Genomic DNA, 25,037 nt, shown 5'->3' on the forward strand with positions numbered 1-25,037 from the left:
ACGCTGGAACCATGTCCTTTAATTCTCATGACAACCTGGGAGAAACCAGACCGTCTGGGATTGAACCAGCTCTAGGTCATCTGAATTGGGTTTTCTCATGCATACAGTGGGGAGACTGATAATTCCAACCTCATAGGACTGCTGCAAGGATTAGACGAAATAACCTATGTAAAACGCCCTCAGAGGGCCTGGCACACACCAAGCAATAAATATCAATGGCTATTAGTAGTAGGGGGTCGTATAAGAATAACTAACAGTAATCTTATTACTGCCCAATAAGTTATAAGCACTGGGCAAGAACGGAACGCTTAGGAGGTGGTCGGGGAGAGGGGGTTCCTGTTTTCTACTGATCCAGGGGCACAATCAGACGACTCTTTCTGTACAGGTGAAGTGTTTTATTAGAAGAGGAGCCCTTAAGGATATGCAAAAAACACTGATCATATTGATGACCTCCTGGAAGGGAAACTGGGAGAGGCTGAGAGGGGGGTAAAGACTTTCCCCTTTGTGCCTCTGTAATGTGCCAAATGCAAATATTACCTATTCTAAAAAAAATAAAAGTTTTATTTTTTAAATAATTTTTAAATGAATTTTTAAAAGAGCCATTTGGGGTAAAGGAAAAAGTAGGTCTGGAGAATTTGCGGGGAGGGAGAGGAAGGAGAGTGGAAAAGGGACACTCACAGCCAGCAGCAGACCGGTGGTTCCCAGGCACGCTCAGGGAGTTTGTCAAGATGCAGATTCCCTGGCATCCCCCCATCCCAGGAATTGTCTGATTTTGTATATCTGAAGGGTGTCTGGGGAATTTGCATTTTTAACAGCTCCCTGAGTGCTTCTAATCTTGGTCCAGTCACAGTTGGCTGCAGGTCTGGGAAGCTCCACGTGACACCCCCCATAAACCCCCCTAACTTCCTCTTCCTGTGTGGATTTCCTCTTGCAGGGATGGCGTTCCATACTGCGAGTCTGACTACCACTCCCAGTTTGGCATTAAGTGCGAGACTTGTGACCGATACATCAGCGGCAGGGTCTTGGAGGTGAGTGGGTACAAGTAACTCTGAAGATGTTTGGGCAGGATGGCCTGTGACTCCAAAAAGTCATCCCTGAGGAAGGGGAGAGTCACCCCACACCCCTTTTTCCATCGCCTCTATCTCCCCCATTTTCTATACCCCAGCTTAGCTTGCTACATAACCTTGAGCAGATAACCTTCTCTGGGTACCCCCAAAATGAGGAGCTGGACAAAATTATTCCTTGTTCCAAAAATGCTGTGTTGGAAATATCAGTTGCTTCTCTGAATTCAGACCCAGCTCAATTACTGGGGAGTGACAATTATGATTTTCTTCCCAATCCTGCTTTATTTTTTAAGCATTTGGTAGCGTGCTGATTTAAGAACCAGCTTGTCTAGCAGCCTATTCCCTAAGCCCTTCTTTGGCTGGTCCATCACCATGGCAACAGCTCTTCTCCGCCTCTGATACACAGCTCGCTCTGCCATGACAGACAACCTGCAGCACCATTGCTGAGCCCTCGCCTGAGCCCTCGCCTGAGCCCTCGTTTGCTGGCCTTCCTGGCCTTCCCTGCCACACCCTGTGGGCCCAGGAAGCTGTCTTCCTATGCTTTGGGACCACCCACCTTGAGGAACCAGAAACAGGAAAGAGTTTGGTGCAAATGAAAAACAGTAGCCTAAGAGTAGAAACAGTTGGGTGCTAACTCATGCTCAGATTTTGGGTGAGTATCTTTGCCTTTCTAGGCCTCGGTTTTCTCATCTGACAGTGGCTGAGGGACGACAGAATGGGTCAGGCCTTGCGAACAGGATCATTAATTCTGACAAATCTGGCCAGTCGGTTGTGGTTACCTGGAGTCAGCAGTGTGTTGAGAAGGATTCTGCAGCCGCATCTCGGCTCAGCAGGAGAAAGTGCAGCAACCAGGAATGGACTCTCTGAGGAGATGCATTGAAGCTGAGCCCTGAGGATGAGCAGGAAGCTGCCGTGTGAAGAGCTGGAGGAAGAATGAGCTTGACCCTTTCAGGGAACAGAGAAAAAGGCCAGTGTGGCTGAGTTCTGTAGATCAGGGCTAGAGGAGGATGAAGTATATCATAAAGGGCGTGTCACATAAAGCTCTGTAGACCTGCTTAGGAGTTTCTGTTTTCTAGCAAGTGCAGTGGAAAGCCATTGGAGAATTTTAAACCAAAGAGCAATGTAGTAAGATTGCTTTTACAAGATTGTAGGGAATCAGAGAGAATAAGACAAACAAATTCACAGAGTGGATAAACCATCAAGCATTTCCAAGGAGCTGTAGGAGTGAGATGTGGAGGAAAAGGCATGAAACAGAAGCATAGGGAGGGTTTGGGCCCAGGTTTCTGAGGGCCTGATGCCAGGGTGAGGAGTTTGTCATTTACGGGGCAACAGGAGCAGAGGTGTTGTAGAAAGGCCAAGCAGAAGTGACCTGCTTCAAGCTGCATCTTAGGGAGGATAACGTGATGTACATGGGCTAAATTTAGAGGAAAGAAACTGGAAGTGGGAGACCAGCGAGGAGCCCTTGTCCCCTCAGGAAGGGCTCAGGAGGCACAGTGGCAGTGGAAGGGGCAACCGCCCTGTCTGCAGCACTGTGGAAGTAGAATTCCAGTAGCTTTGCAACCGTGGGGCAACTTGTAGACGTAACCATCGAAGGAGAAGAGGCCAAAAGTTGAACCAAAGTGTCAAGCCCGGGTGAGAGGAAGTCTGGTGTTGCCATCCGCAGAACTGGGGGTGGCAGGGAAAGAAGCTGATCCGGGCAGAAACGTATCGGGTTCTCTTTGGGGTGGGGTGTGGCTGAAATTCCAGGAAGGTTTCAAGAGGACAGTGAGAATGTAGATCAGAGCTCAGGGACAAAGCTCAGGCCTGGAGGGACCAGTCTCAAAAATGCTAGGATTTGAATAATAGTCGGCACCATTGGAGTCATCAGGATTTCTGAGAGAGGAAGAGAAGTGGGCGGAAGGCAGCCTTGAGGAGTGGCTGCTTACAGGGGGCAGAAGGAGCTGAGAAGTTGTCAGAGAATGAGGAGGAGCAGTCGGGACGTGGAGGGAGATTGGGAAGGGGTGATGAGAGGACAGAGCTCGGAAAAGATGGGGAGTCAGTCAGAGTGTTGGGCAGATTCTACAGAGCAAGTAGGGATACGCAGGCTGAGAAAAAGCTGTGAGGTGTGGGGCAAGGTTACCTTCAGGAGAACCATTTGTTGGGTCTGCAGGATTGTGGGCAGGGGGCATCCACATTGCAGTGGGGTAAAGGGTCAGTGGCACGAGAGATCATAAAAGCAAACTTTTCTTTCGAGAAGGAAGAGAGTTCGATTACACGCAGGGCCAGGGCCGCAGACGGGAATTTGTCCCAGCATTTCCAAGCTGCTTGAAATCGTGTCGGTGGCTGTCTTTTCCCCCGCATGTTACTGTCATTTAGCATAGTGAGAGCCTTTTCTTCTTGGGCAGCTCTCGTGACTGGGTTTCAATTGATTACATTTGTATGAGGCTCCGTTAGCATCTTGGGCGTGTTGATTTTTTTTTTTTTTCCTTAGAGCAGGAAGAGACTTCTAGCAATCAACTAGTTTACCCTCCTCGTTTTACATATAAGAAAAGTGAGCCCCAAGACACGTGGTGCTTCTCGCAGGTCACATACAGAATTTCTAGTAAAGACAGAGCTGAAATCTAGGACTCCAGGCTCCTGTATCCCACACCAATGCCAACAGCTCTCAGCTACCCAGGGCCTTTGAGGCAGTGTGATGTATGAAAATACACAGTTGGAGTGAAACAGACTTAGATTCCAGTTTTATCACTTCTAGCCATGAAACCTTAACCAAGTCACTTTCTTTGAGTCTTAGAGTCTTTATCTATCAATGGAGAATACTACTGTTATTAACTCCTAGTAGATATGTCAATGTGAAATCAGAGAAAATATATATATTGGTCTCTGCCCCTGGTTCCTGGCACAGAGCTCCTAAAATCCTTCTGATTTCCTAAGTGATAAGAGTACTAGGAGCATATTTTGTTCTCACATTTGATCTTTGACCTCAGTTCCTACACACAGAGCTCCTAAATCCCTTGGAATTTTCTGAGGGATAGGAGCATATTTTGTTCTAATGAGGTGACTCTTGGTGGGCTCCTGGATGGGGGCTGGTCACCAGAAAAATATCAAGCCATGATTAGAAGTTTAAACTTTCAGCCCCAATTCCCATCCTCCAGGAAGGGGAGAGGGCCTAGAAACTGAGTTAATGATGGATCCTGCCTATGCAAGGAAGCCTCCGTAAATACCCCACAAGTACAGGATTCAGAGAGCTTCCAGGTTGGTGAACAGGTGGAGGTTCTGGGAGAGTGGTGCACAGTGAGAGAGCATGATGGATTCTCCATGCCCCTGCCCACATACCTTGTGCCTCTTCCATCTGGATGCTCATCTCTATTCTTTATCATATCCTTTTGTAATAAACCAGTAAATGTAACTGTTCCCCTGAGTTCTGTGAGCCATTCTAGCAAATTATTAAACCCAAGATGGGGGTCATGGGAACCCTAATTTATAGCTGGTCAGTCAGAAATACAGGTGACAACCTGGGACTTATGATTGGTATCTAAATTGGGGTTGGGGGGAGACAGTCTCGTGAGTCTGAGCCCTTAACCTGTGGGGTCTGATGTTCTCTCCGAGTAGGGTGTCAGAATAAATTAAATTATAGGACACCCAGCTGGTGTCATAGAGAATTGCTTGGTGTGGGAGAAAAAAAAAAAAAAACACCCACATATCTGGTGTCAGAAGTGCTATGAGTATGGTAGTAGTCTGAGAGTAAGGGACCAACACAGGAGTGTGTTTTTCCTTTGTAGCTAGTCGGGACTCTTTTGCTTGCAAGTACAGAAACTATACTCAGCTGGCTCAGACCAAAAAGGAGATTTATCAGCTCCCATAATAAAAACCCAGGAGGAGTTCTTACTTCAGGCACAGCTGGATCCAGCACTCAAACAAATGCGTTTGGAATATCTTGCCCTCTTGGTGCCACTTTCTTCTGTGTTGGCTTTATTCTCAGGAAGGCTCTCCTATATGATGGGGAAGTCAGACACCATTGCTCTAGGCTTACATCCTATCAGCCAGCATTTCCGATGGAAGGCGAGCTTTCTCTTTCCTAATAGCTCAGCAAACGTCCTGGGACTGGCCCTCATTGGAGAATCTCAGGCCCATCTCCAAACCAGTTACTGTGACCATAGAGTTGGAATAACCACATGGATTGACATGGGGAACGGGTAGTCAATCCCACCAAGGAAAAGCTTGATGCTAGTTCTGGAGGAAGGAAGAAGGATATTTGCCAGGCCAAAGCAACAGCCTCCCACTGCGAGGCCCAGTGCATTTCTGGGTACACAATAGGCACTTAATTAAATTCCATTTCCCCTTCCCATTCCCTCCCCAGGCCACCCCACAATCCCTTCCTCAGTGACAGACCTCAACATGCTGAGCGCCAGTCACACTCCTTCCTTCCTGGTCTGTGTCCTCTCCAAGGAGAACCACAGCCCTGTGTCCCTGTGCTGCCTTGCCTAACCTTGCTTGTGGTTCTCAGACCTCTCCAATAGGGCCCCATTTTCCAGGTACTGATTCTTTGCCGTTTTTCTTCACTATGTTCTAGACTTTGGCTTGTTAACAGACAGAATGTCTCATGTTATCCCACTGACTTGGTTTCCCTTTTGCTGGCACCTGCTGCTCTGCAGCCCCCCTTCCCCACTCCCTCAGGTAGTTTTTAGTGCCATTCATGGCAGGATTGCTAGATGGGCACAAAGCCTCTTGCGGCTGGAGCGGGGTGCTGGGGCGTGACATTTAGGAAGATGCCAGCTTCAGTTTTGCCAACGTGCTGTTGCCATCCTAGAAACAGGTCTATAATTGAAATGATAAAGAGACACAAAGTAGGAAGAGACTACTAATTAAAACGATTATCCTTGTCATGGTATGGGAGAATCAGTCCCACGACATCTCAGCTTGGGAAAATTAGCAGGCTCCTTCCAAAGTTTGAACACAGTTTGCTTTGGTGACGATAAGAACATTCTATCATTGGTGGGAGCCATGCAAACAACCAAGACTGAAAAAAGGGGATTTTGGATTTTTTTTTTTTCCTTTTTAAAAAATCTGCCCTTTCCACATTCTTGCTAAATTTTTAGAATAAATCAAGTCTCTCCAGAATAGATAAGTCCATGCCCAACCAACCCTCCCCCACCCCAAAAGATTCAGGGAGAAGCCTGCAGCATTATACAGTTATACTTTTTGAATTGGAAGGAACCCATTAACATCAGACCAAGTGATGTCTGGGGGGCCTTTAACAACATCCCAGTATCCATCAATTTCCCCCAGGTTATATCCCCCCCAAAAAAACCTTGCCCTAACATGCAACATATACCTTCAAAATGAGCCCCACCTTCCAGCCCAATCGCTGCACCAAGGCCCTCCCATATAGCAGTTCTAGAGCTGCCAGTGAAGGGCCCTCATGTGCCAGGTTCTCTTGGCTGGGACCGCAGTGTCAGAACTGCCGGCCTGGAGGTGAGCACTGAGCTGGTGACCGGCCCCTCCAGGGAGCAGCTCCAACATTGCTCCTGGCTTCCAGTGGGACCTTGAGTCACAGCCTTCTCCAAGGGTGGTTTCTTCCCCCAAGAGAGGAATTCTCAGCTGCAAATCATTTCCATTTTTACTTGAAATAATGAGTAGGGAAGGAAAGTGGGAATAGGGAAGGGGGCTCACCAAAGTCAGACTGGGGTGAACTGGGGATGGGGTGGAGATTCCCAGGTACAGCAGTCATGGGACTGGCCTGGGGGTCAGAGACTCCCCAACAGGTCCTGGCTTTGTGGGTGCCCTTGTTTGTCCACTGAGCCCTAAAAGTGTGCCACTCTCACAATTTTTTCCATGCCTATGAACCTCGTGTACTCATTCTTATTTAATGCTATAACTTATCTTCAAGTTGGCTCCTTTACACACAGGAAAACTTATGTAATATAACAGGAAAACCAGGATCACTTGCCATATTGCCAGTGACTAAGAAAATATAGCCCTAGTGGAGGCTCCAAGCCTCACATGTGTTCTTATTCTTAAAAAGGTAGATTAGTAAGTTTTGGATAGATGTTAAAGACATACTGCACCAAACTGGTACTTTCTCCTTGAAAAAAATCAGAAGAATTGATAGAGGATTAAAAAGGACATCTTTTTTTCACGGATCCAATGTTATTAAACCGAAGGTCTCTGTGCCACTTAAAACCATGTCATGTACCTCTGGCCCATTCTTCGGAACATGCTGGGATGTCCTCAAAGTAAGGCTGTTTTCTCATCTGGAAATAAGGAGGTAGGACCAATGGCCTTCAAATGGCCCTTTCACTGCTGGAATAGAAGTACAGGTGTCCAGGGAAGTCCCCTGAATGTCATCAGATACCCATGGTATGGAATCACCAAGCTTCTGGTGAACTTTTAGACTGTTCTGGACTCCCCTGCATAGACTCCCAGCCAGCTTCAGGGCCATGAAGATGCCATCGACACTAATGAGTTAGGAAATGTCCAAACCCAACCTGCCCCACTGGATGGCAGCCCCAGCTCTGACCTCTTTTATCTTTTTATTTCCATAGGCAGGAGGGAAGCACTACCACCCAACCTGTGCCAGATGTGTACGCTGCCACCAGATGTTCACCGAAGGAGAGGAGATGTACCTCACAGGTAAGCAAACCTGACCCTCTGTAAGGCATTCCTATTCACTCATGAGTAGAAAGGAGATACAATCTCCTTCCATCTCAGTGTGTCTGTGCTTTTGGCTTGTCCTCAAACTTGTGATTCATTTGCCCCTCTCTGGGTGGTTCGGGAAAGTTGCCGGTGTGGCTAATGTGAAGTGACGTGTAATCTGCCTTCTGTCCCTGTGTGCCTCCACCGGCTGCTCGGCTGGCCTGCTTCCCTGGCAGTTCTCTGAGCAGACTGCCCTGGCTCTGCCAGTGGGCGGGAGGTTGAGCTGCTTGGGGCCAAGGGGTCAGAGAACAGGAGGATGTCTGAGTTGCAGAGTGTCTGCACCGTCACAGCCCCTATACCCCCACCTCCCTCCCCCATCCCTTCCCCCCACATCTCAGAGCATCACACCAGGCTGCTGCTTAGTGTTCCCACGGACACTCAGGATGCACCAAAAGGAATGGCAGGGAACCAAGAGTCTCCAAGAAGCAAATCAGAACTGCTTTCCCTCTGCCACTTCCCGGGGTCCAGCCCTCTGGCCCCAGGATTCTTGCACCAGTCTCCTAATTAGTCTCCAGGTGCTGCTCAGTCCTCCGTCCTCTGCCCAGTCCATCATTCCCAGGCATCACAGTGTTCTCGGCAGAGCCCTTTCGAGAGGTCTCCGGGGCCCATCCCTGCTCACCCGTGAGATACACACACTTCAGCCTAGGATTTAAGACCCTCTCACTGAGGGCTCAAACTGCCTTGAACAAACTCAACACTTCAGCTGCCAAAGCCAACTTTCAGTCATTCCTTCGTCCATTCAAATACTCTTTCTCGAGCACCTACCAGGTGCAGGCTCTGCACCAGGGTCCACAGTGAATTCCAACCTCAGCCCTACCCCCATTGCCCTGTAGTCCAGGGGGGAGGTGGGCCATGGTCAGTAGTCACACAAATACCTGTCAACTGTGATAAGCTGTACAAAGGGGAGGAGTGTGGGACTGTGAGAGCACGTGACAGGGTGGAGAGGGCAGCAGGGAAGGCTTCCTGACGGTGGCCCGGGCGCTGGGGTTCAAAGGACGAGTGGGTGTTAACTGGGCAAAGAGGGGAGGGATGGGATTCGCCAGCCTGAGGGGACTGAATCTGCCAGCCTCTGGGGGGGGTGAGGAAATGGCAAGTGTGGGAGACCGAGAGGAGCCAGTGTGTCTGGGGTGCAGCCAGAAGGTGAGAGATGAGGTGGGAGGTGGGCAGGGCTGGCCAGGCTGGACCTTGTGGCAGGGACGGTGTTCAGCCCCTCAGATGATCTCATGGTCCTGGTGCCTCCAAGTAGATGCTCTTCACTTGCGTGCCTCCTGAACACTGTGTCCTGCGTGCCTTACTTTGGAGCTCCTACCATTGTAGGCCCAGTTTAGGCACTGCCCACTTCAGAAACTCCCCAGATGGCCCCAGCCCCACCCACAACTCACTAGTCCCTCCTCCTGGAACCCCCTCAGCCCTTTGTTTGCACCTGGTCCCCTCCAGCTTGCATTGAGCCGTTGGCCATCTCCCTGAGAACCTTGCTCCTGACGTGGGCCCCTCAGGCCTGGCGTTGACCCACCTGCGCTTCACTCTACAGGTGATCGCTGTTGGCTGAATTGCTGTACTAGCCATCTGCAGATGTCTGAATAGCCGTCTTGGGGAGGGCATTTCTTAGGGGGAAACTTTCCTCCCAGTTTCCCCACAAGGAAGATGGAAGGTCAGGGGGGCCATTACAAGGAGCATATCTTCCTATCAAGCTTGTCCTAACCACACATGCCCACGCCAGGAGTTCCCATAACATGTAATGAATCCCCTTTGCCTAGAGCCAGTTTCTCAACCTCAGCACTGTTGACATATGGGGCCAGATCATCTTTCCGTGTGGAGACTGCCCTGTGTACTACAGGGTGTTTGGTAGCATCCCTGGCCTCTGCCCACTAGATGCCAATAACGTACCCTTTCTCGTTGCAACAACCAAAAATATCTCAGACGTTGCCACATGTCTGTCCCCCAGGAGGCATAATCAACCTGGGTTGAGAACCACCAGCCTAGAGCTATTCAGCAGAATCTCATGCCACCTCCTAGGAATGCTAGAGCAGGGTTCCTTTGTTGGACTGAGCGAGGTGACCATTTCTAAGATGCTGTGACTCTACAACTACTTACTTGTATGTACAGTCGTGCAGGTATTAGAGGTGAGTGGATCCCAGGAGTTACTCTAGGCTGTAAAGTAACAACCCTCATTGTATAGATGGGGAAAGTGAGCCCCAGAGACACGAAGAGATTTGCATGAGAGCTCAAGGGTACAGGGGGCAAAGGGGGACATGGCCTTATGACTCCCACTCCAGGGCTCTCCCCATCTTGCCTCCTAGTTTGGGTGAGGGGAAAGGAGTACCCGAGCCCTGCCTGCTACTCAGGTCTCTGAAGGACTAGGCCTCCCCCTTTCCATGAGCACTGATCCCTCAGTGCCTGGGTCCCTGAGTGGTTCCTGCTGCAGGACCCTATGTTATATGCTGTTATATGCTGGGAAGCCCACATGAGTCTCAGCAAACTGCATGGTATCTTCATGGACCCTGAGAATCTGGACTTTGCGCTTGGTTTGAAAGTTTGTTGCATGAATTCCTCTCCCCCTTCTCTGATGAAGATATTTCCTAGTGTTGAAACTGCTCTCATGTTCATATCACGAGAAATCAAGGTCTTTCCCTTACTGCCTGAATTCCCAATCCTAATCGCCCACTTAGTGCTTTGAATCCTGGCTCCACTGTTTAGTAAGTTTTTGACCTTGAGTAAATCTCTTAACTCTCTAAACCCCTATCGCCTAGGCTGTAAAATGGGCTAGTAACAGTCCCTATAATATAGCAATATAGTAAGTTCCTGACACACAGAAAGCTTTTAGTTCCTTCATGTAGCAGATACCTGTTGAGCACCGCCTGTGTACCCAGTGCTGTCCTAACAACCGGAGATGTAGCCATGAGCAAGTCCCACAAGTTCCCTGCTCTCCTGGGGCTCACGTCCTCATGTATCAGTATCTTCTAAGCCCTGCTTTGGACCAGAACTTCACAGAATGCTGAAAGAGTTAAGTGATGAAGTGAGTAGCTTTGTCATCATGAGAGAGAATGCACAATCAAACCTTCAGCAGAAATGCCTCCAGGACATGGAGATATTCTTGGTGATAAAGAAGGGCCTGTCACCCTCCTCCTTAATTATCCCCATCCCTACCCCCCACCCCAACCCCGGCTTCTGGGAGAGTGGGAGTAATTGCAGGGCATTCAAGGACCTGCCTCGAGGGATGCTGAGTGATCCTGGAATGAGGGGGTCCAGGCCATCCGCTGCTAGAGTCACGCTGACTCGGGCTGTGGGCGTCTCCGGAGCGGCAGCCACCAGGGGTTTCTGCTGCCGCTGAGAGCTGGCCTTGTGTTTGCCTTGGACACCCTCTCCGGGCAGGGGTACCAAGACTCAAAATTATATTCCCCAGAAATGGCAAGAAAACTGTCCTTCCAGGCAGCATAGGAGTGGTGAGAACCAGCCAGGAGGACTCCTGGATCCAAGCACCAGCACTTCTGCTAATGGGCTGTGACCTTGAGAAGTAGCTTCTTTCTCTGAGGTCTCTTCCTTCACCTGTAAAATGAGGATAATTACACTGTCTTTCATTCTTCCACTCAAACTGAGGGCATGCTTGTGCCAGGCTCCCAGAGATGAACGAGGCAGGGGTGCTTGCTTCCGTGGTGGAGTTTACTATCAGGAGCGGGAGACCGACTTTAATCAAACAGAAGTGCAAACATGCAGTGACAAGCTGTGATAAACACTGTGAAGGGGAAGTTTGGGAATAACTGGAGTATGTTATAAGGCTCCTCATCTAGTCTGGGAGGCCCGGAGAGGCTTTGCCGAGGAAGGGAAATTGCAAGCCAAGGCCTTGACATTGAGTAGGAGGTGGGAGGGTGAGGAGGGGAAGGAAGAGTGTAGCGGCAGAGAGAACAGCAGGTGCGAAGGCCCACAGGGCAGGAAGCATTAACGTGGTGGAGAAACCGAGGCAGGCCCACATACCCGCTGCGCTGAGAGCAAGCGTTCTCCACAAGGGCCTCAAGAATATTAGAGGGGAGGACGAATGTGAAGATGCTAAGTGCCCCACAAAGCAACGTGCACACAAGAGAGCGGGTTAGGAAGCCTGCAAATCTTATAAACCCAGTCTTGTCATTCCCGTGGCCGGACATAGTATGTTACTGGCAACCAGCCTCAGGAGGTTCTTTTGGTCAGTTTGTTTGTGTTTTAATTGCTATGTAATGGCTTTCTAATTGGGAGAAGTCTGACATCTGTCTGGATAAGAATTTCCGGGGCCCCAGGAGACAGGAGCAAGTTTTCTTTTATTTGTTTCAAGTTCTGTTGTGCAGTCTTTTAACTGTTTTTGTAAAGATGCCAGATTTCTAATCTGTTTGTTGTCCAAACCCTTCATTTGGGCTTCACCAGGAAATTAGGTCACTGATTTTATGCAGCAAAATATTAACCAAAATGCTGCAGGTTAAGGGCAAAACTTATACAAATATCACAAAGGTTACAGTTGCTGGATCTGTGGGAGTTTTTCTAAACCCAAAATGTGGTGTGTGAGATAGATGTTGCTCTTGTTCTAAATGTGCCTGTACCCAGGAAAAAGGAAAGGTAGGCTTTTTTCTCTCCTTCTGTCTACACTAAATGCGCTCCTATTCTGCGGACCTGAGACAGAGAATAACACTGGAAACATAGGATTTAAGCTGTATGTTTCCAAATAAGTCTCTGCTCTCATTTGTATATTTAATTAAAACCCACCAGGCAGGAAATTATTTATGAGATCCTAGGACAAATCTTGCTGCTAAGGAAAATTATTATAACAAATTGTAGGTCCTAATAATAATAATAATAAATGCCATCAGCTGATATTTGCTGAGCATTTACTATCTGCCAAGCACTTTACTTTTAAATGCAGTATCTCATTTTATCCTCACAACCCTGTGAACTAAAAGCCATTCATAGACAGGTTATATCCCTGAGCCAAGGTTAGCTAGCCTGTCTTGCTTGGTTTGTTAAAGGCAATTTTTTCCATTTATTATCAGGATTCTTAGCCTGTGGTTCATAATTGCCCTTCTGAATTTGATGAATCCCCTGGCATTGCTTGCCAGATTTTGCATATGGTGTGTTTCTCTAAGGATAGGGTCTGTAGCTTTTATCAACTTTTCAGAGCTGTCCATGGCCCAAAATAAAGTGAAAAGCTTTAGTTCTGGGTTAATGCAAATCCAAAACACAGCCCTGAAAGCTTCTTTGATAATTACACCAAACCCTTCTCTTGTATAACTGACTCTATTTCAGATCATATATTTTTTCTTCAGTTTAGATGATATAAGGCCCTGGTACCAGGAGGTGTGTCTTTCTGGCTCAGCTGGAGAAGCCATTGGTATTTAGCTGAGGCCTCATTTCCCTCTGACAAGTACCTCATAAGAGGTGCCCTGAGCTGATAGATGTTCAGGAGAGGTGCCGCCCGTCATTATGGACTGTGGACACCAGCCCTCAGTCATCATCTCCACATCTCATCAAACCACACTTTAAAAGGCACTAACGTAATATTGGTTGCTATAATTTAGTAGCTTAACGTTGTTATTTTAAATTGGATCTCTCTACTGACAGCTTAGGTTGTAGGAATGATGCTTAAAAACTTTAAATCTTATGTTTCCCCAATCCTGCTACATAATTTTAGACTCTTCAAACGTAGCCTGTTAACTGAACTGAATTGACATTTCCTCAAGTCTGAGTCTTCGAAGCATATTTCATTTTAAACAGAGTACATTTTAATCTTTGATGAGCTGCAAATTTGTTTTAGGTTTTTAGGGTTACCAAACATCTTGAATCCTACAGAAAATATTACAGCATAGTAGTTTAAGGTTTCTATGTAGATAGTCTGTTTCCAACTTGCTCCTCACGCCACAAACTCAAGACAGCATGGCGATTTTCTCACCGGTTACATGTCACATCTACTTCACCAGCCAATTTGTCCATGTTGGTCAGAATTCGGTCCAGAGTAGCAATTTCCCTGGTTGCTTCCTCTGTTTTCTGGGAAACAGAATTGCCTGCTGGGCAAGTCAGGAACTTGTCAGATGCTCGGCTATTAGCTCAATGAGATGTTTTATTGGTCTGGACTTTTTAGGTGGCAGGAACTCAACTCGAGCAACATTAGGTAAAAGGGGACTGATGAGCTCACAGAACTTAGGAGAGTCCAGGAGAGGCACAGCCGGGTTGAGGGGCCCACGGGGGCAGCAAGTGGGTCTTCTCCCTGCTCCTTTTTGTGCGTGGCCTCACGCTCTCCTGATCCAGACTGACTGCCTCCCTGTTGGGAAGGAGGGCACAGCCAGCTCCTGGGCACCGTGGGTGCAGTGAAGTCCCAAAGAGACTCCAAGGAGCCTGACTTTGGCTGCATGCCCACACCCAGGCCAGGGCAGGGAGACAGCGATGGGCGAGCAAGCAAAACATCTAAGCTCCCCGAACCCCAATTTCCCTCTCTGAAAACAGTGATAACCATAGGCCCTACATCAGCAGGCTCTTGTGGGGACTGAATGAGCAAATGCATGGGAAAGGCTTAGCATAGAGCCTGGCACCACCAGCTCCACCAGTGCAAGCTCATGATAAACACCCAGTCGTGTAGAAATGGCCATTCCCCCTGAGCCATGACTAATAAATGCTGGTTACTGTCAATATTACCGTCATTATTAATAACACTTAGCACAGGGCCCAGCATATGTTATTGATCATTATTATTTTTTACTCAATTACCATTGTTATAAAGTACATAGCATAAGGCCTGGCACAGACACTCTATAAATATTAGTTATAATAATAACAATAAGAATAATAAGAATACTCAGTGCCTGACACAGATGAAGCACTCAATACATTTGAATTACGGTCCTGTTATTAGTAGTATCCTGTGAATTACTGGGCATCTCGGGACTGCCATTCTCTTTTCCTTGTCCTGCCTGATAGCCTCCATGGTAACCAGCATCACAGTAGCCAAGCACTTTTCTCCCTTAAGCTCTTTATTAAGCTTCAAGCCCACTTGATCATGTCAGGTCCAGGCAAACCGGTCTTTTCCACTTCTCCCGTGGTGCCTCATCCCTGGGCACCAGCCCAACCTTCCAGGAGGGTGTGCCGGCAGCTAAGCCCAGCTTCTGCTCAGTCACTCCACCTGCCCAGCCAGCCCTCTGCTTGCTGCATGCCCCTCGCTCCTCCAGGCGCCAGCTCTGGGAGTAGGAGAGTAAACGCCACCCACCACCTTCAAGTCTCTCCAGTACTCCTTTCCCCTCACCCAAACTAGATCCTGGCAAACAGGGGGTTTTGGTAGGGGACAGGAGATAATAACAACAACAACTACACTTACATAGTGCCTGCTCTTGGCAGACACTGTTCTCAGTGCTCTACGTATATTAACTCATGAATCCGCACAACAAATGTACAAGGCAGGTACTGTAATCATCCCATCTTCTAGATGGGAAAACTGAGGCACAGAGAGGTAACTGACTTGCTCTAGACGATGCCGCTAGTAAACGATGTAACCAGGATTGGAACTTCTTAAGAATACTACATTAATTAATGCATAAATGGCCTCATATATGGTGAAGATTTCCCAGTGGCCAAGATTATAGCAATGATATTGTTGTTATTACATGTCAAATTCAACAAAAGGGCTCACTCTTCTCCTCCTGCTGAGATTGGAACACTTAGTAACAAGTGAAGAGAAGAGTGCCCCATGGTTTACAGAAGTGGTCCCCCTAATGATGGGGGGTGGGGAGGAATTTTTTTAATTGAGGTAATATTCACATAAAATCAACCATTTTAGAGTGAACACTTCAGTAGCTTTTAGTACATTCACAATGCTCTGCAACCACCACCTCTATCTAGTTCTGAAATATTGTTATCACCCCAAAAGGAAACCCATAGCCATTAAGCAGTTGCTCCCCATTCCCCTCTCCTGAGCCCCTGGCAGCCACGAATCTGCTTTCTGTCCCAAGACAGAATATTTTGGGTATCTCATAAAGGTGTGGCCTTTTGTGTCTATCTTCTTTCACTTAGCGTAATGTTTTCCAGATTCATCCACATTGTACCGTGTGTCAGTGTTTCCTTCCTTTTTACAGCTGAATAATATTCCGTTACATGGATACACCACACTTGTTTATTCGAGTGCGGATTTTAAAGGAGCCTTTCCAAGGCCCTAGCAAGGCTGTGTCACAAAGATAGTGCTTCTAACATAAAGGCAGAACTCAGAAACCTCACCCTGTTATGATCAAGAGAAATCCAGAGAAGAAACCTAACAATCTGGCTGGGATCAGAAGCTGAAAACTCAATGCCTACTTAAATGAGCGAGAAAGGCCAGGAGGCAGACAGCAGGGAGGGTCCCTGGCCACCTTCAGGGTCTGAAAGCATTCATCTTCAAAAATATTTTTTAAAAAAACAAAAAACACAAAACACTGTGTTGGCCAAACAGAACCTTCGGGTGGGCCGGTTTCAGTCCCTGGTGTGTCTGTAAGCCTGGCTGGGCTTCTGGAAGACTGTGGCACCAGCTCCAGCTTTGGTATTGTAATCTCCACTAATGCAAAAAAAAAAAAGTGTTGGCAAATTGAATTCACAGGTCTGGCAGAGAGGTGGGTGGGTTCCCAAACCTTAAATAATCCACAGTGTTACAGGTATGGCGTGTGCTGTAACCAGTCAGAGAGAGAAGGCTGAATGCTGACTTCACTAAGGAGTAAAAACAGCCTTAATGCCCGGCTGAGGGACAGTTTTGGAGATCTAGGTTTCTATCTCTGAGTCAGCTGATACAGAAATAGCTAATCCTTCACTTCCATCACATTTACAGGAGGTTTTAACTGCAGAATCTGGAATTGTGGGTGATAGTCTCAGAGGACGAGCGTGTAACTCGTGGAATCAGGAGTCTAACAAGCAAAAGGTGTTGAATTCTTCCAAGTTAAAGAGTTCTGTCTTGTAACATCGGTTTCTTTATCCCATGACATTCCAGGGGAACAGATTCAGAGTATTAACTGGAATTTAGCCCTGTGGTTCTCCAATTTAGAGTCATAAATCACCTGGGGAGCTTGTTAAACCTGCAGATTCCCAGGCCCCACCTCTAGGAGATTGACTTCAGGGGCTCTTGGGGGATGAGGCTGGGGGCAGGAATCTGCACTTTACCAGGCTGCTGGACAGGTGGTCCACAGGTCTCATTGTAACAAACCCCAATCCAGTTATTATTCTTATAGGCACTCAATCTGGAATTGTAGCTGTCCAATCAGAATCTAGATTATTCTCGTTGTCCAAATCTCTGAGTCCAGCTTAGAGAGTGCAATTGCCCTAAAATAGGATATCACGTTTCTTTAGTTTATTCATTAACTCAATGAGTATTTATTTAGAATCTGCAGTCCCTGTAGGTACATCTGTAGATAAAACAAGTGTGAACCCTGCCCCTAATTATTGAACCTACATTCTGGTCAAGATTGTTGGATAGGGGCTAAAAAATTATTCTTTTCTACATAGAAGAGCCTGTTAAGTTGGAAACAGAATCTAAGGGTTTGGAGGGTTAGTGAATGTCCGTTAGTGTAATACCACACGATGCGTCTCCTCAACAGTATCCCAGCTGAGCAGTTATCTACCCAATGTGTGCTTAAATACTTCCAGGGGCAGGTAGCTCACTTTCAGAATGAACCCATTCAATCCTCAGATGTTAAAGTTTCCTTCCCTGAAACTTCTGCCCTGAATTCCTTTGTTTCTCAATTTTTAAAAATCTTTTAATTCATTTTTATACAGCTTTGAAAAGTTACTTTCCATTTACAGTTATTACAAAATATTGGCTATATTCCCCATGTTGTACAATACATCCTTGATCCTATCTTACACCCAATACTTTGTACTTCCCACTCCCCTGCCCTTAATCCTTGTTCTAGGATTAAGACATGATGAGCAAGTTAATCTCTCTTCCCACAGAGAGGCATTAAAATATTCAAAACCCTTTGCCCCATTCTGTTATGTCTTCTCTTCATGGAGAAGACCCTGCCTTAAGGCCTAATCTTGAGTCGCCTCTCCATCCTGGTTACCATCGTCCTGTGGGTGCATATCAGTCTGTCTCTTTTTCTAAAATACAAAGATGGGATCCAACCAGTCACTCATTCATTTCTGAATCAGGTAGTGTTTTAGGATGAGAGCTATTGACTGATGACATATGCAGACCCTAATCTTACAGGGGTCTTCATGAACAAATCATCTTTTCTTACCTTCATTTATCTAAGTTTATTGCTAACCTCCAACAAATCCCTTCCCTCTTTAATTTAAATGATATACTGCCAAAACCCAAACTTCTGATTTTTTAAAATTTCTAATTAATTATAGTTTCTTTCTCCCTTTTGATCCCTCCCCCACCCATCCACCCCCCACACACACTTCTTATAAAAACCTGCTTTCCTGTATGCAGAATGCTGAAGCCATCTGTGGTTCAGCCTTGTTTCAGAGCAGATACGTCAGTGGCATGGAGAGACCATCTAGTCTGATGCCCTCGCTTTACACACCGTTTCCCACTCTGAGAACCTCTGTCTGACATTTTACCTTCCCTGTGCCTCTTTCACTTAATCTCACAACCTTCTGAGGCATCTGTGTCCACGCCATCCATTTCCTACAGTGACCTGTAACATGTGCTTCCTGCCAGAGCCACTGCAATAAACAACTTCTGGTGGATTCAGCAGCAACTCGGAGAGGACCGGAAATGCTCTCCCTAGTAATTCCCAAAGCTAGGATCCCAACCCCACCACTTGGTAGTGGGCACACCCTAAGATTGCCGGATCAAGCTGCAGACCCAGAGTCCCTCTACTGGGCTCTGAGAGCCATTGCACTTTACATTAGAAGGAAGTAATCTCACATGCAACCAATTAGGAACACCCAAGAACATCAGCAAACAAGAATCAGAGAGCCCTATCCCACAAGTGACAAAACTGGCCCTAGAATTAGAATTTTTAAGGTATAATCTCCAAGACCATCCAAAGCCCACCTCATTGTTATTCAGATGAAGAAACTGGGACGGAGCAGAGCCCCAGCAGGGCTCCTTACTTTGGGCCCCTCCTCTCACCACCATGTTTTTAGGCCTCATTGTTCAAACTTACACCACCCCCCTGTCACTTAGCCAGTATCCAGTCCTAGGGGTTCCAGGCAACAAACCATAATGGAAAAGATATTCTAAAAACGAAGTCAGACAAACAAATGCCATCTGGGTGCCCAGGAATCTAGCCATTTGCTGGCTCCTTTCCTTTTAGGGTTGATTACAAGAGCAGTGGCACCAGAGGGATAATATGTTCCTATTTTTCCCTCTAATCCAGGACACCTGTCCTTTCTTTGGGGAATGTGTAATATTTGGGGCTTCTTCTCAGCACGTGACCAGCCACCTGTTGCTCATGCCTTTCCAAATTGGCCTCTCCGATTTGGGGCTGGCCAACTGGACCCCCATCCACAATAGAATGTGGGCAGCCGAATATGCTAAGTTTGAAGAGTCTGGAGTCTCTTAGAAATTAGCAGGTCAGGATAGTGCTCTCAAGGAGAATATACATCATGACACCCCCTCCCCTTTAATGTGATAGCTCTGGTAGACTGTCATACGTCTTTGAAGAGAAAGGAAGGCTGGAGTTCACCGCAGTCTGTCACTTTATTTCACCTCCACTGCCATTCATTCATTCAACAAATATTTATTGACCACCTGCTCTGTGTCACTCACTGCCAATCGTCCACTCATGTAATCACCCCACAAACATGTACGGGGCCTCTGCTGAGAGCAAAGCCCCATGCTGGATGGTATGGGAGACCCAGCAATGAAGAAAGCTCAGCTCCCACCCAGAAGGAGCTCTTAATTTAGTGGGAGTGATAAATCCACAAGCTACTATGTTTTAAGGCCATATGTGCTGGGAATGATACGAAGAACGATGGATCATAGAGGAGAGAGAAGTGACTCCCAGCTGGCAGGTAAGAAGGGTCACAGGATGTCATGTGAGATGTGGACCTTGAGGAAGGGCAGGGTTTGGACAGGCAGAGTGCGTGGGTGGTTGAATTATGTGGCGGCAGAGATCTGAAAACCAGGGGGTCCTCCTGGCTGCTCTGCAGGGCACATGCACTGCCTGGGGAGGAAACGGAGGTGGAGGATGGGGAGAGACCCCAAATTCTAGTAGGTGTGAAAGGCTTTGTTATTTTCCTGGCCCCTTAGGCTCTGAGGTTTGGCACCCCATCTGCAAACAGGCAGCCCGGGCAGAGAAGAAGTTAAAGGTAAGCAAGCTGGTGGTGATACCAAACCAGCTACTTCTAGCCACAGGCTGGGGGCACTGTGCTTTACTAGAGAGTCATTCCTTAGTGTGTACACTTTCAAATGTGTGTCTGTATCCTTGGATTTCCTTAACAGTAACATCCACCTCATGGGGGTTTTGAAGGGATTAAGACGTTGGATGTGAGAGCACTTTGAAAACGGTAAAGCACTGTATGAATGTGAGTTGTTAGTGTTTCTGGGGTGAGGCTGTACCCTTCCCATTACTTGCCAAGATGGTGACCTCTCTCAGGCATGTAGGCCATGGTTTTTCCACAGCCGAAAGTCATTAATAACAGTGGTTAAAATTGTCACAGACATTGACAGTTTGCAAGGCATCTTCACGGCCACCGTCTGATTTGATTTAACACCATTGGGCAGGTGGGTTAGGAATTGTGTCTTTGCTTTGCTTGTGAGAAGACCAAGGCCTTAAAGAGGGCGGTGACTTGCCCACAGTAATGCAGCCAGGCAGAAGCACAGCCAGCGTCCCCAGGCACACGCTAGAGCAGCCGAGGTCCTGTGTCCCTCTGAATGACTGTGCTCTGACAAGTACTAGGAAGTCCCATGAATCTGGGTTCTTGGTCCAAGGACTGCAGGAGGGGTGGGGCACAGCTCCTGAGTCTTTGACGGTATGGAGGGGAGACCTGGGTTGTGTGTTGGGGGGCCCTCGATGATCGCCAAGGTGTCTCTACACTCTGGCCCCCAGATATCAACTTGGCCCTTGGGACGCTATTAAAGTTACCTGCTAGAATCTCAACTAAAAACACATGTGTACAATTTCTGACCAGCTGGTTAAACATTATCCCCTTTGCCATCTCATCTGTTTCATTTGTGAAAGAGCTGGTCTATTGATGCATATTTTTTTTGAGCTGTGAGTTTTTTCCCCTGTTTCTTCCAAGGCCTCTCCCTTTTAAGGTATAAGAAAACCTTATTGTCCTTTTCTTCCACAGTTTCCTTCTCTTTGTTGGCATTTCTCAAATTTCAGTTATCTCTCTACAACCCTGATGCTTTTTGCTGTATCTGTGTATCACCCGTATTATTATATGCTTCCTTTTTTCTTTACATCAACTCACTACTTTTTACTTAATCAAACTTATTTTAACATAAAACTTTATATCACCTAGTGGAAAACCAGTATTATTTTTTATAAATAGAAGGTAACCCTAAAATAAATTCATTGAAAATGAAATATTTCGTAACAATAACTCTTAGAAATTCTAGCTAAATCATGTTACCTGCACTCTCTTTATTTAAAAAAAAGGAGAGGGGGGTGAGGTGTGGAAGGTGGAATTAGCAATTGTTATTGAAATGTATTAGGACCAAATTAAGACTTCCTCCTTGATCTAACCAAGAGGACTGAAATAGAATTTTACATTTTATTCTCTCATTCTGTGACTGAGTATTATCAAATTTTCTGCCAAAATTCATCTCCCCAGAGCCACACTAGTTCTCAATCTACAGTTTGGGAAACAGTGCTATATAGTCCAACTTAGAATGCTTTAAATTGCAGGATGAGAGGTCTGGAAGGGAATGTAGCAGTCCTTGAGACCAGCCCCTGCATTTCACAGATCAGGAATTCAGGATTCCTAAAATTGCATAGTTTACCAGTGGTCCCTGATTTCCAATCTGTTTACTTTTTAACCACATCATGCTCTTAGATGCAGCAAGATAAACATTGTGCTGTTCTGTTAAAGGAGCCATTAGTCCATCATTGCCATTGTTCAGAGAAAGATTTTTTAAGTTTTGCACTTAGGTTGATGTCATTTTGCAATGGATACACTATAAAAAGAATCAGTATATTGTGCAATTACATGACATTTAACCTACCTTTATGTTTTGTATAAACAAACTGCTAAGGAATGGTGCTAACCAGTTTTATTCATTTAAAGTAAATACTTCATTGACTGAGATAAGCCAAAATGAAGAGTTTTATGAGTAGCTTCCTATCTAAAAGGCCAATTAAAAATAAGTTAAAAAAAAAATCCTGTTCAACAGCATAAAGTCCTGTGCATTTCCAATTTCATTCACAGTCAGACATTGATTAAAAAGGCAGAAAATAAAGAGACAGTACAGAAACAGCCAGAGAGGGCTTCCCTGGTGGCGCAGTGGTTGAGAATCTGCCTGCTAATGCAGGGGACACGGGTTCGAGCCCTGGTCTGGGAAGATCCCACATGCCGCGGAGCAACTAGGTCCGTGAGCCACAACTACTGAGCCTGCGCGTCTGGAGCCTGTGCTCCGCAACAAGAGAGGCCGCGATAGTGAGAGGCCCGCGCACCGCGATGAAGAGTGGCCCCCGCTTGCCACAACTAGAGAAAGCCTTCGCACAGAAACGAAGACCCAACACAGCCAAAAATAAATAAATTAATTAATCAATTAAAAAAAAAAAAAAAAAAAAAAGAAACAGCCAGAGAGTGCTTTTAGCAGTATTGCTAATGTTCCCCGAAGAACTGCGTTCTTATAGCCCCATCTCCCCCCTCCCCACCAGGTTGGAGGTGCAGTCTCTCACCCTCTGTCTTCATCTCTCCCACAGCATAGGCGGACGTCTGAAACTTCCATCTCACCCCCTGGATCTAGCATCGGGTCACCCAACCGAGTCATCTGCGTATGTATCACTTTTCAGCCACCGAACAGCCTTGCTCATCCCCAGGCCTGTTATTTAAAGAGTCTCTAAGGACAGCCAAAGACAGCAGTCAGGTTTCCATCCAGCCGATATCTAGTGTGTGCCTGTCATGTGCTAGACTCCGTGCTAGGTCCTGAGGATGCAGTCGGGGACAGGGAAGACACGGACCCTCACGGAACCCACAGCCTTGTAAATAGTTACAGGGATAACATCCAGTTCAGTAGAAGCTCTGAAACCAATATGATGTGCCTCTTCCCCATGAGTCCTTGAGACCAGGGCAAAGTAAAGTTTGGGTCAGAGTGGTGTTTGGAGTGGGTCTTGGGTGGGGTGTGGATGTGGAGATAGTAGTGTGTGATAAAGAGGCAGACAGGAGGAAGAAGCCATATGAATGTGGAAACATGACTATAAAGGGTTTGCAAACATAAAGAAGAGCTTTCTAGTCATGTGAGAAGTCCAGGGATGGAGCAAACTACGCGCATGTGTCTGAGTTCCCAGCCCCAGAGGCATTCAAACACAGAGACACTCCTCATTTGCAGGCATGTGGCAGAACGGACAAGAGTTGAGTCAGATGACCTCACAGGTCCCTTGGATATGTAACTTATTCATTCATTCATTAAGCAAATGCATCCTGAATGTCTCCTCTGGGCTAAGTGCTGGGCTCTGGTGAGCTGCACCCACCTGATGCCTGTCCTCATGACATTGACCCCGTAAGTCCATGGATAATCAGATGCCATTCTAATAAGTGCTAGGAAGAAAAAATGCAGGGTGCTCTGGTGATGCTGCAGATGGACAGAGGGACCTGACCGTCTAGGACCAGTTGGGAGAAGAGTCCTGAGGAAGAAACAGTTAAGCCCACGCCTGAGAGATAAACAGAAGTTAGGTAACGGAGGTGAGGAAGGCAGAGCCGGAGAGGACTGCAGTGAGCTGGGGAGGGGCCTGGCAGTCAGCAAACCTCTTGCAGCCTTTCTCATGTCAAAGGACCATGAAGACCAGAAATGAGGGAAGTGGTCCAGAGCAGGAAAGCCACTCCTCATGAGAAGCTCTAGAGACAGTCCCCAAACAAGCCAGCCCTGAGCAGGCCCTGCCCACCATCGCTTCATCATTATTCCACTCCAGATCCACATTCAGTTTCGTCCTTGATCCCTGGATAATGCCCATCGATGAGACTATTTCCTTTCCTTTCTTCCTCTGTTCAAATGAAAACAAGACGTACGAGCTGTCATTGACTGCAACTTCAATATGGGCCAGCACGGCCATGTGGCTCCCGCAGAAGATAAGAGACTTTGATCACAGGCTGTCCTCATTGAAGATTCCAGTCCAGAACAAGAGAGATGATAGTCCCCCTGCTGCTGTGAATGGGGCCAGACCACAGTAGGATTAATGAGCTTAGTTTCAGGGCCTACAGGGTGAGAAGGTTACTGACAAAAGTGAGCATGTCTCCAGAAGGGCGTTACCAGGATACGAAAGCTCAGACACACAGAGCTGCATAGAATGCCACTACCCGCTAGCTGGCCTCCCTGTGCTTCTGGGGAGCTGCCTTAAATTTAGTGAAGTAAGTTAGGCCCAGATGACGTTCACCCTGGCATTCTGGAGGAAGCTCGTAGAGTTGCCCCTGTGAGAAGCAGCCCCGCTACACATGGACAGCAGCAGCTGGAGACACCTGCCATTGTGCCCTTCAAATGGGGGCTTATCCACTGAGACCAGTTACCCCTGGCATATCCCAGCATTGGCCCGTGTCTCTCCTCCCGTATTCTCCTGCTGTCACCTCCAGCTGCTCTGGGGAATGACTGCCCTTGTCATGTGAGCCATGTTTTAAGTCAGACCATTCCACACATGGTTTCCAACTTCAGGGAAGAATCCATCCATCCACTTTTGGGACACTTAGTAACAGGTAGAAAGATCCAGTATTGGTTCAGTGTTCATAAATATGGAGGTTTGGTATTAAAATAGAATGATCAGTGAACCTGGAGGGGGCAGGTTCTTTCAAACTTTGCTCCACTCCCCCCCTGACTGCTAGAATCGTCTCCAGCCCAATGTGTTCTCTTCCTTCCTTCCTGGCTACTTATGTTAGGATGCCTCTGTTCCATCACTGTGCCTCCAGACCTAAGGCTCATTTATAACCCAGTAAACAAGGAAGCTATAGGAAGAAATATAAATTTAGTATTTTTGAGGTTTGGAGTAAAGTGCCCAGATAAATATTGACAAGTTTGTAAGATGCCACGAGCTCTCAAGGTCAAAATCTAACATCCCAGGATAAAAGGCAGCAGTTAATTCAGCAAGTGGGCTCTCCTAATAAGGTTCCCTCTACCCACACCCCGCCAAATTGGTACAGTTGTGGGTGTCTGGCCTGGGCAGTCTCTAGCAGAAATGAGATGGCACACCTCAAAGGGTTTAAGTGTGGAGGGAGTGTGTACAG

The 25,037-nt window shown here is 47.0% G+C and overlaps 1 protein-coding gene across 4 annotated transcripts in view; it reads left to right on the forward strand.

The window, feature by feature from the left end:
- Positions 1 to 25,037, forward strand: part of ABLIM3 (actin binding LIM protein family member 3) — a 185,815-nt gene that overhangs the window by 123,652 nt on the left and 37,126 nt on the right. For all 4 annotated transcript variants that reach the window (XR_009502422.1, XR_009502421.1, XR_009502423.1 and 1 more), the window contains 4 exons: positions 935 to 1,028; positions 7,589 to 7,676; positions 19,909 to 19,967; positions 22,532 to 22,603. Coding sequence is in view for 1 of the 4 variants with exons in the window: in XM_059917448.1 (XP_059773431.1) it covers positions 935 to 1,028; positions 7,589 to 7,676; positions 19,909 to 19,967; positions 22,532 to 22,603 (313 nt within the window). In the remaining 3 variants the exon portion in view is untranslated. The remainder of the gene's footprint in view (positions 1 to 934; positions 1,029 to 7,588; positions 7,677 to 19,908; positions 19,968 to 22,531; positions 22,604 to 25,037) is intronic.

Source organism: Balaenoptera ricei, chromosome 3 (assembly GCF_028023285.1).
Source record: "Balaenoptera ricei isolate mBalRic1 chromosome 3, mBalRic1.hap2, whole genome shotgun sequence".
Lineage (NCBI taxonomy): Eukaryota > Metazoa > Chordata > Mammalia > Artiodactyla > Balaenopteridae > Balaenoptera > Balaenoptera ricei.